Source organism: Phascolarctos cinereus, unplaced genomic scaffold, assembly GCF_003287225.1.
Source record: "Phascolarctos cinereus isolate Bilbo 61053 unplaced genomic scaffold, phaCin_HiC Scaffold_4;HRSCAF=312, whole genome shotgun sequence".
Classification (NCBI taxonomy): domain Eukaryota; kingdom Metazoa; phylum Chordata; class Mammalia; order Diprotodontia; family Phascolarctidae; genus Phascolarctos; species Phascolarctos cinereus.
In genome coordinates this window covers 22,587,779-22,603,544 of record NW_027555847.1, presented here as the reverse complement: position 1 = coordinate 22,603,544, position 15,766 = coordinate 22,587,779, and the positions used below count along the sequence as shown (strand labels likewise).

The 15,766-nt window shown below is 36.3% G+C and overlaps 1 protein-coding gene across 1 annotated transcript in view; it reads left to right on the top strand.

Moving 5' to 3' along the window:
- The window catches only part of CFAP20DC (CFAP20 domain containing), a 204,478-nt gene that overhangs the window by 89,384 nt on the left and 99,328 nt on the right, over nt 1–15,766 (top strand). Inside the window, 4 exon segments of the mRNA XM_078152116.1 lie at nt 6,673–6,812; nt 8,201–8,354; nt 13,516–13,626; nt 15,019–15,150. Of these exon segments, the coding sequence (XP_078008242.1) occupies nt 6,673–6,812; nt 8,201–8,354; nt 13,516–13,626; nt 15,019–15,150 (537 nt within the window).

Below are 15,766 nucleotides of genomic sequence, written 5' to 3'. Positions count from 1 at the left end.
CTGTGCCCCATATCCAAGGGCCTTTTCGTTGAAAACCTGAAGAAAGAATAAGCAGACTGCCGACTGCTTCTTTATGTTAATGCATTGAACTGCTCAAAGCAAGCAGGTCACATCTTGCTGAAGTCTGCAGAATCAGGCTTGGGACAGAAACTTCAGGTCCAGTTTGGAACAGCTAGCTTCTTGACCTTCCTGATGCAGACATCCTTATCTTCCCCTTCTCTTGTTTCCTCACATGTAAGCCCTTTATCTTCTCCTCCTTCATTCTGTATGGTTCCTTTGTACCCATCCTGCTTATGTATTCATATTCTATAGAAAGTTGCTGAAACTGATGCTCTAAACTCACTGACAGATTGGTAAATGTTCTGTGTAGCCTGTGCTCTGAGGGCGATAGAACTGCAGTTTCTATCTCTGTGTCATTGATTTGGTGATTGACAGCACTACCTATATTGTGCCCTCATATAATTTCTGTCTCAATTACTGACAACCCAGAGGAGACAAACGAAGTTGGATCAAGATTGAGTTTTCCTACCTAGTAGCCTTCTGGCACCTACAAGGTAGATTTTACCTAGGGAGATTTATGAGCAGGAAAAAATCAAGTTACCGGAAAAGTTTCAGTCATGGCTGGAAATCACATACAGATCTGTGTACTTGTCTGTATTGTCTGTCTGTCTGTCTGTCTGTCTCTTGTGCCTGAATAATCTATTAGACATAAATCATTGGACTCTGGGGTGACCAACAAAGTAGCTACACGGATACCCTGAGAAGCAGAGTGATTAGGATTTTAAAGCAAGGGCTTTGGCTGAAAGCTTCATCTCTCAATCAGAGGCCTCCTCCCATTCGCCTTGTTTCCTGAAGGCAAATAAGCAAGCAACTTGTCTATCTGTAGTCATTTATAGTAACTGTGCTGTGTTGCCTACACTAGCACTTACTAGCTGTGTGACCCTGGGCAAGTCACTTAACCCCGTTGCATAACAAAAAAAAAAAAAGATCCCTATCTGACATCCCATTCTGCCTTCAATAATCAATGATCTATTATGGATTCCTTCAAATTCTGTCTTTCAGGTCTATAATGATAATTACGGTTTGTGGCAATTGCCTGTTGATTTGGAAACCAAATTATTCTTTGTCAAATCTACTCCTGATCTGAGGACTCTGGTCTGGTTAAACTCTGTTTTTAAAAAACAACAAAAACAAACAAACAAAAAAAACCACAACAAAACTGTGGACTATATTAAAAGCCAAAATACAACATTCTTGACCCTGGAGAGGATTTTTTGATTTTGAAATACTGCTTGTGCTTAGGTTCACCTTGCAACTTCATTCTCAAGTCAGTTCTCCCTGATATCTGTAATTACTACAATTCTTATGCTAAACTCACTTTCCAAATAAATAGTGATCACTGCTCACCCTTTGAGTGAACTTTTGGTGGGAAACAAGTTTTAAGAATAAGCAGGAAAAGAGCAGGAACCTTTTTCTACAGAATGTTTTAAAACTTTAAAAAAGATATAATCTCATCTTTGTGTCACTTATGCTAGTAGAGTTGGGAATGCAGAGAGAGATAGAGAGACAGAAAGATAAGAAGAAAGAGATCCTTCCCCCTTTACAGCAATTTATATCATTGAAAAATTAGAGAATTCATTTTTGAACTGACAAGAAATCTGTTTATAAAGCATTTCTGGAAATCATGGTGGAAATGTAGTTTAAATGTTTTTGTAAATATCCTGGTAGATTTGGGGGGTTTCAGTCCCTAAGACTTTTTTTTCACACAGACAGCACACTTCTGTATCACTTTCTCCATTCCCTGGAGGGTGACAGATTTATTGTTTTAGTGCAAGGGAAAAGGGTGATTTCACTGACTGGAGAGTAAACAAAACTGAAGCCAATTTAAAGGTTTTATCCAGTGAAGTACAAAAGTGGAGGAAACAAACAAATAGTTTTACAGTCAGCAGTTTTTAAATTTATCTGCTACCTAAGAACCACCTGCTACTAAATCTTCCTTCCACGTTTGAAAGGAAGAGGCTTGTTTAAATCAGGAATCAAATAGCTTGAGAATAAGCAAATTTAATTTTAGATAAAGGTTTTACCTTGCCATTGTGTTTTTTGTGTGAATGATTTCACAGAACTTAGTTGTCTGGCTAAATTAGAACCAAAGTCCCTAACGGGAGTTGGAATAGGCTATATATCTGTAAGCTCTGAAGAACCCCATTTGGAAAAGTTGTGCCCAAATTTTGAGGTCTCTGGAATTGGATAAGTCATGTTTGTTCTGGTAAGGCCAGAGATCTCTTGAGATAGTGAAGGGGTCCTTCAAGATAGAATCAGTGGACTTATCCAGTTGTTGAGTAAAATGAAGGCTGAGGACAGTCTCTGTTTCCACAACCTCATAATTGTTTCTTTGACCTAGGCTTGCTTTTTCTGGGGAGATGATGTTATTTCCCAAACTCATAGAAGTTTCTCTTTTTAACAAGGAACAGTAAACATTTTGCAGTTTACTGGTATTTCATAAGAAACTTGTGCTGATTTGCAAAGGGGTTCAGTGGAATGAAGAAAAACAGTTTTGTAAATAGATTAGGATAGGACTGGAAATAGAAAAATGTGAGGAATAGTTGAAGTAGTGAAGGTAAGTGAACTATGGAATCAGAGTGTGGAAAGAGAGCTATAATTTTGAACTTTGCAAAGCTTTTATCAGAGTCCATAGGAAGAGAAAGAAGTTTGAGGAGATTTTGGATCTCCATGAGATTAAAGAACTGTGGGAAGAATTCTATGCCTGTAAATTTGTGAATAATATTTGAAGAAATGATGGTTAGAATTAGATTTGGGATTTCTTATGATCTCTGAATTTTGTTTCAGTGATTGAGATACTCTCATTGATATGGAAAAATAGCTAAAATCATGAGGACAATTTAAAGTTCACAGGATTCTATCTGTTTACAACATTTACCAAGTGAATTTGTTATTTATAAAAATATATTTGCAGCATGGAATTGAGTATAGGCATCTAAATTCTAACACTCTGTCCCTGAAGCATCAATAAAAGAGTATATTCTAACTTTTATGTGAGGACTATACATTCATGATTTCTATGTAAAAAAGGTTGTTTTTACAATAGCTGTATTTCGGGAGAGCTAAACATATACCTTGAAATGGAGATTTGAAAATACAAAACTGCCACATTAGTCTTTGGCAAGGAGATTCACTGCCAGTGGTGGAGCCTATAATTCGAAGTGGGAGCAGTGAACGGCCCTTGGAAAACTTGAGGTTTTATATGGTGCCATTTGTAACTGTAAATCCAAACTTGATTTGATTTATTTGTCCTAAACAGAATTGTACTATAGCCTCATTTAAGGTGAAATGTGTTTTTCTCTTGACCCTCTATGCGTAAAGCAGACTGTGATATACTTAAATATACTTAGATTTGTCATTAAGATGAAGTATTTATATGCTAGAAGAATCAGAATTATAAGTGTAACCTTTCTATCATTGTTAAGCCATACTGAGGTCACTAGAGATGTCTGATAGACCACATATCTTCAACTCAAAATCTTTTAAATTTATTTTGACAAATTGGGAAAAATTATAATTCACAGTATGGTTAATATATGTCCTGAATGTTAGTACTTTCAGCTGCCTTTGTAACTGTATGTGTAACTGGGTCATAATTACTCTATATTTGTAACTAGTATAGAATGTCAAAATTGATAAGTGGATTAAATGAGTTTTTTGAGTATAGTATAATCCAGAATTGCATTCAACTAAATTAATGACTGGCAAAAACTGTTGTGTGTATTTTAAAATTCATGGTATTGTTTTATATTAATAGTATGCTTATAATTTCTTGCATTGTGATTTTTGGGGAACCATGGTGGAAGAAATGATGTTAATTTGAAAAATGATACCTATCGGGATATAACTGTGTCATTAGAAAATTAACTCCTTTTTTAATCTGAACACTGTGAAATTGAATCTAAATGATCATTATTAGATTCTTTAGTTGTTATAGTTTAAAATGTCTTAAGTATTTGCTTAGGTATGCTTTGCTTTAAAATTAATAATAATGATGATGATAATAATAGATTTTTGGGAACACTTCCAAAGAACTTGTCAGTTCTCATCCATAAAGATATTTGGAAACTTACCCTGGGTCCTTTGGATCTTCAGCCTTGGCAAGGTCATAAAATCTTAGCAACTTTTGAAAGAAGGGGATGTAAGTACATAAGGAACAAAAAATATCCTTGTAAAATTTAAAATAGTGACTTGGTTTACTGAGAAACTGATATCCTCTCCTTTCCAACACAAACATTCATAGCCAAAGTGGGGGATGACTTGAGTTTGTTTATAATATAGAAGCAATTTGTATGCTTAATTTTCTGACAGTTGATTATGAAAATTGTGAAATTGTACCCAGAATAGTATGTATTGAAGTTATTATGCCTTTACAATGTGAATTTGGGATTGTAGACCCTGGTTTTAAGGATGTTTCCTTTTTACCCTAGAGGTTATTATCCAAGCTTACAATGATCATTATTTTTTGGGTTATGAGTGAATTATTTGCTGTATATGTAAAACTTTAGAATGTGATTATTTTCTTAATTTTTAATGATTGATTTTTATATCAAGATGTCTTTAAGCTAGAAAAGAAAATGATAGATGAATGCATTTGGAAAGGAATTATATGAATTTAATAAGTACTGAAGGTGAATGTTTTATTTAGTATTAAGAAGCTGTTATTGCAACTTGAAAAACAACTGTACCTTGGTCTAAATCTGAGGTGAGGAACCTGCAGCCTCAAGGTCACATGCGGCCCTCTAAGTCCTCAAGTGTGGCCCCTTGCCTAAATCCAAACTTCGCAGAACAAACCCCATTAATAAAAGGATTTGTTCTGTAAAACTCGGATTCCATGAAAAGAACGTACCAAAGGACCTAAAAGGCCACATGTGGCCTTGAGGCCACAGGTTCCTTACCCCTGAAACTGTTAGCAAAAACGTGCAAATGTGAGTAAAGGGTGTTTTGTCCTGGTATGAAAACTTAATATTGCCTAGCTAGTGGCGTGCAGTTAGATGAGAAGTCTGTTGAATCAGTTCATCAGGACGTAGGTCTTAGCCCCAAAATTAAACATAAGGAGAAGTGCATTCTAGATCACACTTAGGATATTTCCTAGAGCTTTGAGGATCACAAGCACCTTGCTTCTTCCAAAGTTTATCTTTTTAATGTTAAAGTTTTTCCAGTGATGGTTTGTAATTACAAGTCATGAGATACCACAGTCTCATAAAAATCAAAATGATTTTTAATTTTTTTTAAATGAAAGATTGTCCTCAAAAAGATATGTGGTATGCATAGGCTTTAGCATGTTATCAGCACTGACTTGTTAAGAAATTAACAAGACCTGTTTAATCAGAGAAAGATCTAAGCTCATTGTGCTGAGAGAATGAGAAACAATGGATGGCTAGCCCAAGTGGTACATGGACATTCCTGAGATAATAAAGGGATAGATGAAGGAGGGAAGAAAACAGGGAAGGAGAAGAGGGAAGGGAAAGGAAAGGAAGAGAGGGGACAGGACAGGAGGAGGTTGGAAGGTTTTCAAGTGCCAGGCATTGTGCTTTGAGGAGGATACAAAAAAAGACAGTCTCTGCCTTGAAGAAGCTAATATTCTAATGGGGGAAGATAGCATATTAAAGGAAGCTGGAAACCAGTGGAGAGGAAAGTGAGGAAGATATGAGGAGGTATGAAAAAGAGAGCATGGTTTTGAAGTCCCAAAAGTCTGAGAAAAGACAGAAGAACAGTAAAGGCAGGCCAACTAGGGCCCTTCCACAAAACAGAAGCATCAAGAGGAACTCCCCAATGAGAGAAGGAGGCAGGCCTTGTTGAGGAGTATCCCAGGGGGAGCAGGCCGCAGAAGTATTTGGCTATTCAGGGCAAGAAGCCCAAGTGCTGAGGGAGGTCCAGAAGGAGCAGCAGGAGAGAAGCTGCTGTTTCACCGCCCAGAAAGTGAGGTATAGGGCCAGGGGGAGAATGAAGGGAATAGTGTCTGCTTTTGTGCTGCCCCCGTCCTCTGTTCGGGATTTATGGAAAGACTAAGGACAAGTAGCAGGGCGTGGGAGATGTGCAAAGTGTCAGTGGCACGAGTTCTTGCACCAGCAAAATAATGGATCCATTAAAGTAGGTTTCATGCTTTGTTATGCCTGCTCCACCCCACATGCAGACTGTACAGACTTTTGATAGCCTTTAAGTCCCAACCAAGTCTTAGCTCTGTCACAAAGTTTTTTCAGAACAGATTTTCCTAGCTCACATCTTATTTCCCTCTGAATTCATAACACTCTTTTTAGTACTTTTTCAGCAGTGTAGCTTTATAATGTCTCATATTATTGTCTTCTATTTTTCTTAAGTGTCTTGTAATTTTGATGAGTATAATTTGTTTTCGCTGTGAACCTTCTAAGACTCAAAAGATTTTTGGTAATTTCAAACTGGGATTTATATTAAGGGAATTTAGAATTTGGCTTCTTGTGAAAAGATAATTATAGAGAAACTGCACACCAGTTTGATAGGAAATAGTTTTCATGTAAATTATTTTCAGTATATACAATTTAAGTTATTAAAACACTAAAATATTGAGTAATGTAGAATTGATCATTCTTATTTGCTGATTAATCTCTTCAATTTTTTCCCAAAAACCCCCAGCAGATCAGTTTATTAACAGAGGCTCAGGCAGTGCACGAAACAGTAGGAATCAAGATGTCTCTCACATTGCATTTGGATCCAAGGTGCTTGGACCACCTCCACCTTCTGGTAGAAGACATAGCATAAGAACATCTAGAGAGGTATGAGAACAGTTCAGAAAACTGGGTAAACACGGGTGACGTGGTGTGGTGATGGTTTGTTCTGGTATTGAAAAGCCAACTACAATACGCCCATAATATACCCCAAAGAAGTGCTCAGGAAACTTTCTGCATTATGAGAAAAGTACAAGTGAATGGAAAAGATATCCTTTCCCCCCCACATTTACTATTCATTTACTGACCCCCAAGTTTGTTACAGTGGGTCGGAGTTCACTTACTAATGCCCTTATCCTTAAGGACCTTCTCTTTCTAATCTCACATTGCATTTTTTTTTGCACCTGTATAATGCTCTTATAATATATCATTGCATAATATCGTTATGTCTCTTTATACTCTAGGTGGTAATCTCAGTGAGTTCAAGAATCATGTTTTTTCCTAAGCATTTTGTTTCCCTCATCACCTACAAAAGAGCTCTGCCCATAGTAGGGGCTCAATAAATAACATGTATAAATCAGTGAATCCAATACATGTCAATAGCTCAAAATAAACTTTTAGACAGCGTTTTAATGCATATACATGAAATAAGCAGAAATTCAAAGATAAGACTCCGCCTGCTGACGTGCTCTTCCTTTTACTTTAAAACTGGGTTAGACATCGCCATCCAGTAAAGAAGCAAATTTTTGCACTTTATGATTTGTATTTCACATGTGACAAATTATGTATCTGGGTGATTTTTGAAGTTTCTGCCTTTTAAAGGGAAATAAGTACATTTTCATTTTCATTTCTGTCTCTGCTTTTTTTTTCTCCCTTCCTACTTATATACAGTTGTTTGCCTTTGCCTAACTTTGTGGCCTTCCTTAACTCTGCCAGAAATGAAATAAAAAAAAACAAAACCGTTGTCCCCATCGGCTTTCTGCTATTGAGTACAGTTTGTGCTTTCATAAAGGCAATATGTATAGCAGGCAAATCACATAGACTCTGAAAATTCCCATCAACCCTTCTTAAACATACCTATAAATTCATTGCATCCTTGGAAAGTTCAGATCTTACTAAATGAGCTTTGAGTAAGGTGGCTTTCTCTTTGCTTACTTGAAGAAATCTGGAGATGTGGGAAGAGCACTGATTATTTCATGAAAGGACCTGTATTCAGAACCTTGCCCAACTCCATACTGTGTGACCTTGGGAGAGTCATTTACCTTTCAGGGACTCAGTTTTCTCATTTGTAAAATGTGGGAGGTAGGACTAGATGATTTAAGGTCTTTTCCATCTCTACATGTATAATCTTGTTATCCTAAGTAATTTTTGTGTCTTTCTCTCCATTAAAAGTTCTTTTAAAGGCTAATATGCTTTAAAATACAGTCTGTGAAGGTAAAATAGTCTTAATCAGTTATTTCATCTGGCAGTCTCTGACGATTCATCTTTTCTTATAGGCTGTAAAATCCAGAAGTAGCAGAACTTGCCAGCAGCCTACTGTAGAAAAATGTACTAACTGGTCAGAAATGTCAAGCCTGCAGTTCTATGAGTCAGAAGAACAAGGAGACAAAGAAAATATTCATCTAGAAAAGCAGATTACACCTATTAATGGTAAAGAAGGATTTATAAAGATTAACTTATCACTTCAATAGTAGACTTGTTCTTTTGTTTTAGGAAATAGATCAATAGAAATGTTATTTTAACATTGCAAAGAGTAGGGAACTAGTAGGGAAATATTTTTAGAATTCTTAATGAAGCCCGTAGTCATTACTGTGAGTGGCTCACAGTTTTCATGTTTGGGTTTCAGTTCTCCTCTTTCAAAGATCTTGTCTTTGGAATCAGGATTCTAAATGAGAACAAATTGCTGCTTTTTAAAAAATCACCAAGAGTTTATGATTGATGCTTTTAAAAGAAAGTGCAACAGTATATCAATCCACGCTACTGGATTAGGAAGCATACTCAAAGTTTAAGGAAGTTTTATGTCTTCTTTTAAGATTCTTAAAAAGGAGGTTTTTTTAGTTTAACCTTTTTGGAGGAGCAACAGAAAAACTTTTGAAATTTCTTCCAAAAAACATTGTCTTAGATGAAACTGATATTTTACTTGTGTTTTATTTTGCAGCATTTGGATCTAATTAGTAACCATTATCAATACACATGATATCTTATGTAAAACAAATATACTATGTAATAGGAAAGTGATAAGGAAAACAAATATGAAAAATTTAATTGCTTTAAAATTTTTCCCCCTAATCATATGTATGAAAGGTCTTCCAAATTCTTTCTAATACTAATTTTAACTTCCAGCATCAAATAATCAAATCAGTATTTTATTTTGAATATTGTATTATGGAACATAAAATTAGAATTCAGAAGGAATTTGGAAGACCTCTTTGTGCACGCTAATTGTTGGAGGCAGCAAGGTGATGCAGTAGATACCATTGGGCAAGTCAGGAAGACTTAAATTCAGATCCAGCCTCAGATACTTAATAGCTGTGTGACCCCAAACCAGTCACTTCACTTCTGTTTGCCTCAGTTTTCTCATCTATTAAACGGAGGTAACAATAGCACCTCCTTCCCAGGGTTATTGTGAAAGCCAAATGAGATAATGTCTGTAAAATACTTTACAAACCGTAAAGCTCTATATAAATATTGGCTTTTATTGTTAATGTTGTTGTTATGATTTGTTATTTTTATCATATCATTCCAGAGTATAATATAGGTGAATGAAAATAGCATCCCTTAACCTTATGGGTTTTTTTCATTACAGTAAAATATTAGGAATATTGTAGTTCACAGGTGAAGCCTGTCTTTAGAATAGAATCTCAGTTGAAAAAATCCTTTTCAACTGATATTTTCATGTGCTTTTAGAATCTATAGCATTACCATTATGTATAAGGAAGTCATTTCAGCATCATCTTCTTTTGTGTAGTCAGAGCATCAGCTGGTTAGGACAGAGGTAAAAGTCAACATCAGTTTAGAAGAAAGGTTAAAGATGAGAAGATAGCATAGTGAAAAATTGCAGCAATTTTAATCTGACCTATTCATATGATCCTTGAATACAAAAAATTTAGAAAGGGAAAGATGAAGATTTTCCCCTTAATTACCACCTTTTACTTGTGAAGTTTTGCTAATGTGAAACTGTTGCTGTAGAGGAAAAGCTAAGAACTCAGGAATCCCCTTGTCAGATAACCCTTGAGCTCTTTGCCGCGCCTGGAGACGCGGCAGCCAGAATCAGCGGTCATTTAGAATACAGACTCATTTGTCAAAACTTGCGGAGGAGGTTGGGCAGTGTTGCCCCATACAGTGATGATAAGCAGTAGCTAGGAACATGTCTAAGGATGCAATAGCATGCAACAAAAGGAGCCCCCTCAGCCCAAGAGCATTCACCTGTGAATGCAGGTGGCAGAAGGACAAGCAGACATTCAAGAGAAAGAATTCGTCATTGATTCTCCACCAATCTGTTATCACTGTCAAGGATGGAGAAGCCACCATTTTTGTACTCATAATATATCAATCCAAAGAAATAAAAATGTCACTGAAGAGGACAGTATTGAGAAGCGTGTATGGGTTAAACTAAGTACATGCTGAGGAAATCCACCATGCTGAAGAAGACAGTCTTTAAAGTATTGGCTTTACAAGATGCCATAACAATAGGAAAAAAATTCAAATGATATTGACATTTAAAAAAAATTAGAGATGACATGTGCCATGTGTCTACTTTCTTGTTTTTGTAAAAATCATTATGATAATGATCTGTGTGTGTCCTTAATGAAACATGAAAGGGAATCTTTTGCAAATACTGCTCTATGGAAAATCATATCCTTAGAGTTAGGTGACAAAAAGTTCAGAAGAATACAGTATCCTCTAGTACTCTTGTGTTTATTGTTTGTTGATTATCAAAAAAAGAAAGAAAAAAAGAAGAGGAAAGGGAGGAAGAAGGAAGAGGAGGAGTCAGTAAAGCAAAATACAGCTGATGGGCCTTTCTTGCATATTAGGGACATACAAAATTTCTTGGCAAATATAACCACTGATATGACTGTTCAGTGACAAAATGATTATTTATGTCAAGCAAGGCATGAAATAGAACAATGCATGCTTGTCAAAGATGTTAACCACTGTCATAGTGGATGATGCTGTTTATGGATAAAATTATTTTAGATACCTCAAGCCCCAGAGTAGTGTGGGACCTTTCCAATGAAATCCACAATTATTTTAAAGCATATGATCTAACAATCAGTCTAAAAGTAATTAAGTGCTTACGGAGTACTAGACACTGTGCAGTTCACACAGGAAAAAGTAAGTGGATAAAAAAATTACATACAAAAACATTTTCAGCATCACTTTGTGGTAGCAAAGAATTAGAAACAAAAGGTGTAAACTCTGGTATATGAATGTAATGGACTAGTAATGTATCATAAGATATTTTGAGAATTACAAATTCAGAGAAACTAAGGAGAACTTTGTATGAACTGATACCAAGTGAAATGAACAGAATCAAGGGGACAATTTGCATGATGACCAGTATTGTATTTTCTTTTTTTATTTCTAATAAATTTAATATTTTATTTTTCCCCAATTACGTATAAAAGCAATATTTAGCATTCATTTTTTTAAAAAAATTTAGTTCCAAATTCTATCTTTCCCTTCCTTTCCTCCCCCCTCCACTATTGAGAAGGCAAGCAATTTGATATAGATTATGCATGTGCAGTCATGCGAAACATATTTCTATGTTAGGATGACCAGCATTGTAAAGAAAAATCACAGACTACAGAACTTAGATCAATTGCAGTGACCAGTCAGGACCTCATAAGATCAATGATGAGGCATCTGCTTTCAGGCTTGGCCAATTTGTTGACTATACTTACTTGTTACAAAGGGAGAATTTCTATTAGGAAAGGGCATGTTAGTAAGTATTGATTAGAGATGCATAAGTAGAGAGATAAAATTTAATATCACATAAAAATGAACAGAGGAAAACAGACGGAAGTTTGGAAGTATACACTAACAGCAACTTTGTTACTACCATGTTAAATTTAGTATGCACTCAGGAAACTACATAACAGAAATTCACAGTTTCATATACAATCCTCTTTTCTGTTCTTTGTATACTAAAACATTCAGGTTTCTTGATGATTTCTAAGTTCATTATTTTAAAAAAAGTTTTTTAAAGAAAAAAATGGGAATACCTGTTGTCTAAATTCATGTGCAGTAAGATGGCAGTCCATGGAGTTGATACATCAGTAGATGTATTTGAGATAGTATCTGGAACAAGATACTGAGTTGAACTCATTTGAATAAGAGAAAGAGAGCATCATGGATTACATTTGGGATTGTGCAGTGCTTTTAACAATCCTGATTTGAAAACTCTCTATAATCATATGAAAAAAACACTCTAAATCACTACTGATTAGAGAAATGTGAATTAAAATTACTCTGAGGTACCACCTCACATCTATCAGATTGACTAATATGACAGAAAAGGAAATCCACCTATTCTGGAGAGCAGTTTGGAACTATGCCCAAAGGGCAGTCAGACTGTGCGTACCCTTTGATCCAGCAATAGCACTACTAGCTAGGTCTGTATCCCAAAGAAATCATAAAAAAGGGGAAAGGACCCACATGTACAAAAATATTTATAGCAGCCCTTCTCATGGTTGCAAAATATTTGAGACTGAGGGGATGCCCATTAGTTGGGGAATGGCTGTACCAGCTGTGGTATGTGAATATAATGGAATGAGCTACAAGAAATGATGAGCAGGCAGACTTCAGAAAAACCTGGAAAGACTTGTACGGACTGATGCTGAGTGAAGTGAGCAGAACCAGAAGAACATTATGCACAGTAACACTGTGCAATGATCAGCTACAATTGACTTAGCTCTTCTCAGTGGTACAATGATCCAAGTCACAGGGGTGGGAGACCTGTGGCCTCGAGGCCATGTGGCCCTCTGGGTCCCCGAGTGCGGCCCTTTGACTGAGTCCAAACTTCACAGAACAAATCTCCTTCATGAAAAGACTTATTCTATGAAACTTGGACTCGGTCAAAAGGCTGCCCCCGAAGACGCAGAGGGCTACATGTGGCCTCAAGGCCGCAGGTTCCCCAGCCCGAATCCACGACAATTCCAAAAGATCTGGATGGAAAATGCTGCCCACATCCAGAAAGAGAACTGTGGAGTCTGAATGTAGGTAGAAGCATGCTGTTTTCACTGTTTTTGCTTTGTGTTTTTTGTGGCTTTTCCTTTTTGTTCTGTTTCTTCTTTGACAACATGACTAATATGGAAATGTTTCCATGATTGTACATGTTTAACCTATGTCAGATTGCTTGCCATCTTGGGGAGAGGGGAGGGAGGGAGAAAAATTTGGAACTCCAGATCTTGCGTGGATCTTCTATAGAAGAACAACAATGAATTACACAGGGATCAAAGGCATGGATGGGTTTCACCTATGGAAGAGAGGCATCATTGTGAGATGATAGATCCATTGAAATGGGCTGTTTTACATTTTCTGTCACCAGGTATTATCTGTAGAAATACACATGGTAATAATTCTCCTACAGAAACGTGATTTCAGAATTTAGGAATGAAAGCCTGTTTCCTATCTAGAGCTAAGTTATGCTGCTTCTTACACATCTTACAGGAGAATATTTCAAAAGTAATACTGTTAGGTACCTTTTTTTCCTTTTGTAGCATATAGTTGTATTATTTACTAGATTATCTCAAATTCTCATTGCATCCTGTGTTTTTGCCTTGTGTTCATTGATATGGTAATGGTATAGCTGATCTCCGTGTTATGCATCCACATCCCCCTCAAGAACCGTCGGCAGATAAGAGTAATAGTAGACGAAGACTAAAAAGCACCAGCAAAGACAGAACAGAGACGCCCAGTGGTATGGCACAAGTTTGACACTGTCTTATATCTGTGATTTATTCAGAGCAATAGACTCTATCTGTACGTTGTAAAATCCAAAGGATTATGAATCAGTTCACTTATAATATCAATGTCTGTGCTACAGGGATTATGGAAATCAAACTTCCTATACAAAAATCACTTTGTAGGGCAAACAGAGATTTGCAGGATTAGAGGGTGCCTTGAGTGGTACAGAAACAAAGAGCTTTCCTCTTTCCAGAGGAGAAACCGAGGAAACTTCACTCATGACTTTTTAATGTTATAGATGTGAAGATGTTGCCAGCAGGCTTTACTGAAACCTTTATGGATCCCCATAATTTTTCTTTTTCAATTTTTATCTCCTTTTCCAAAGCAGAGCAAATGCTTTCTCTCTGGTTGTTGGCATATACTGTCATTTAGGCAGTTAAGTAGCTCAGTGGATAGAGCGTCCAACCTGGAGTCAGGGAGACCTGAGTTCAAATCCTGCTTCAGACGCTTAGTAGCTTTGTGACTCTGGGCAAGTCACTTAACCACTGTTGGCTTTTGTTTCCTCATCAGGAAAATGGAGATAATAATAGCACCCTGTTCCCAGAGTTGATCCTCAGATCAATTGAGGTAATATTTCTAAAGGGCTCTGCAGCCCTCAAAGCACTGTATAAATGCTAGCTATTGTTATTAAAAGGAGGGGAGAGAATAAGCATTTGATAAGTTGTGCTGGATATTGTGCAAATCATAGTAGTTATTATTCATTGTTATTATTTCTTTTTGTTCACTTCCAAACTAAAGTATTTTTAAAAGCGAAAGTCTGTGCACACGCACCACGCACAAAACACAGAGTCGTTCTCGTACTGCACCTGTTTGAGTAATTTAGAGATGGTAGACAGTAGTCTTAACTCTACCTCACTGTTTCATCAGTGCTTTAAGCAGTGAACAAGAGTCCTGGGATCCTTTCTGCAACCATCTTTTATAGCCTCTGACATAGAATTTGCTCAGAAACCATAGCTTAGAAACAGCTGTAATTTAAAAACAACAAATTTATTCTGCTTTCAAGGCACCAAAGGAAAAGAATTTAAGACCTTTTTGAAGCTTTTTTGGCATTATAAATGATAAATGTCTGAGATTCTTGTGAATGTTTACTAGTTTATAAAGTTAGAAAAAGGAATTTACTTGAAATGGTTCATTTGATTTTAAAAAGGCCTGTGAAAGAAAAAAAGGAAGTAAGAATCCATAGAATTACTCGTAAGTCATTACTGAAGAATTATATAGTTACCTTTCTAAAATAATTTTATAGTATTATTAAGAAATTTGTAGCTTTTGTAAATTTCATGTTGTAGGGACTTAGTAAATGTTGAGTTCTAATTGAAAATTCTGGAAAATGTTTGTTCCCATCAAGGGAGCTCCTCAGGAAACAGCCGTAATGAAGATACAACACCAGCCAAGCTCACCACTGTATACCATCAAAGAATGAACAGCGCAGTGACATTAAATGTCTCCAGTCATCAGCAACTATCTCCTCATCAGACAGGTTAGAGCCTCCGTTCTGTCTTATCTACTGACACCCAGCACAAATATTTGTCTGTAGTTTGGTGGAACCTAGGTGAATTTGAAATCACAGGAGCTGAACTTCAATCCAGTTCTCTTTACTATCTGACCCTAGGTCAGTCACATAACTTTTCTGGGCCTCTTTCTTTATCTGTTTGAAAAAAAAAAAAGCTCCTTACAGCTCTAGACCTTATGACATTACTGTTATCCTCTGGGGGAAAAAACGGAAGCCATCTAGCACTGTATTTCTTATAAATTCCATTTTCTAAGACAGAAACAACTTTCTGCAATAGATACATTCTTGTCCATTGCTATGATAGACAACATCTTGTTGACCTATTCAAAATAAATAGTAAAATTGTAGAGTTTTCTGACATTTTTTCATTTAACGCTATCACTCTTTCTGAAGATTATCTGTTATTCTGTTTCTGCCATTCTGTTGTGTAATGAACGTAGCTGAGATCTGTGGCAGGGCACATCCACATATCTTGCCCAGCAGGTGTGCAATACTTTTAGAAAGGCAAATTGTTTTTGAGCAAAGGAAAAGGGAAAACGAATGAATATTGTTTGTAGTTTGTCAGTCTTATTTATGCAATGTT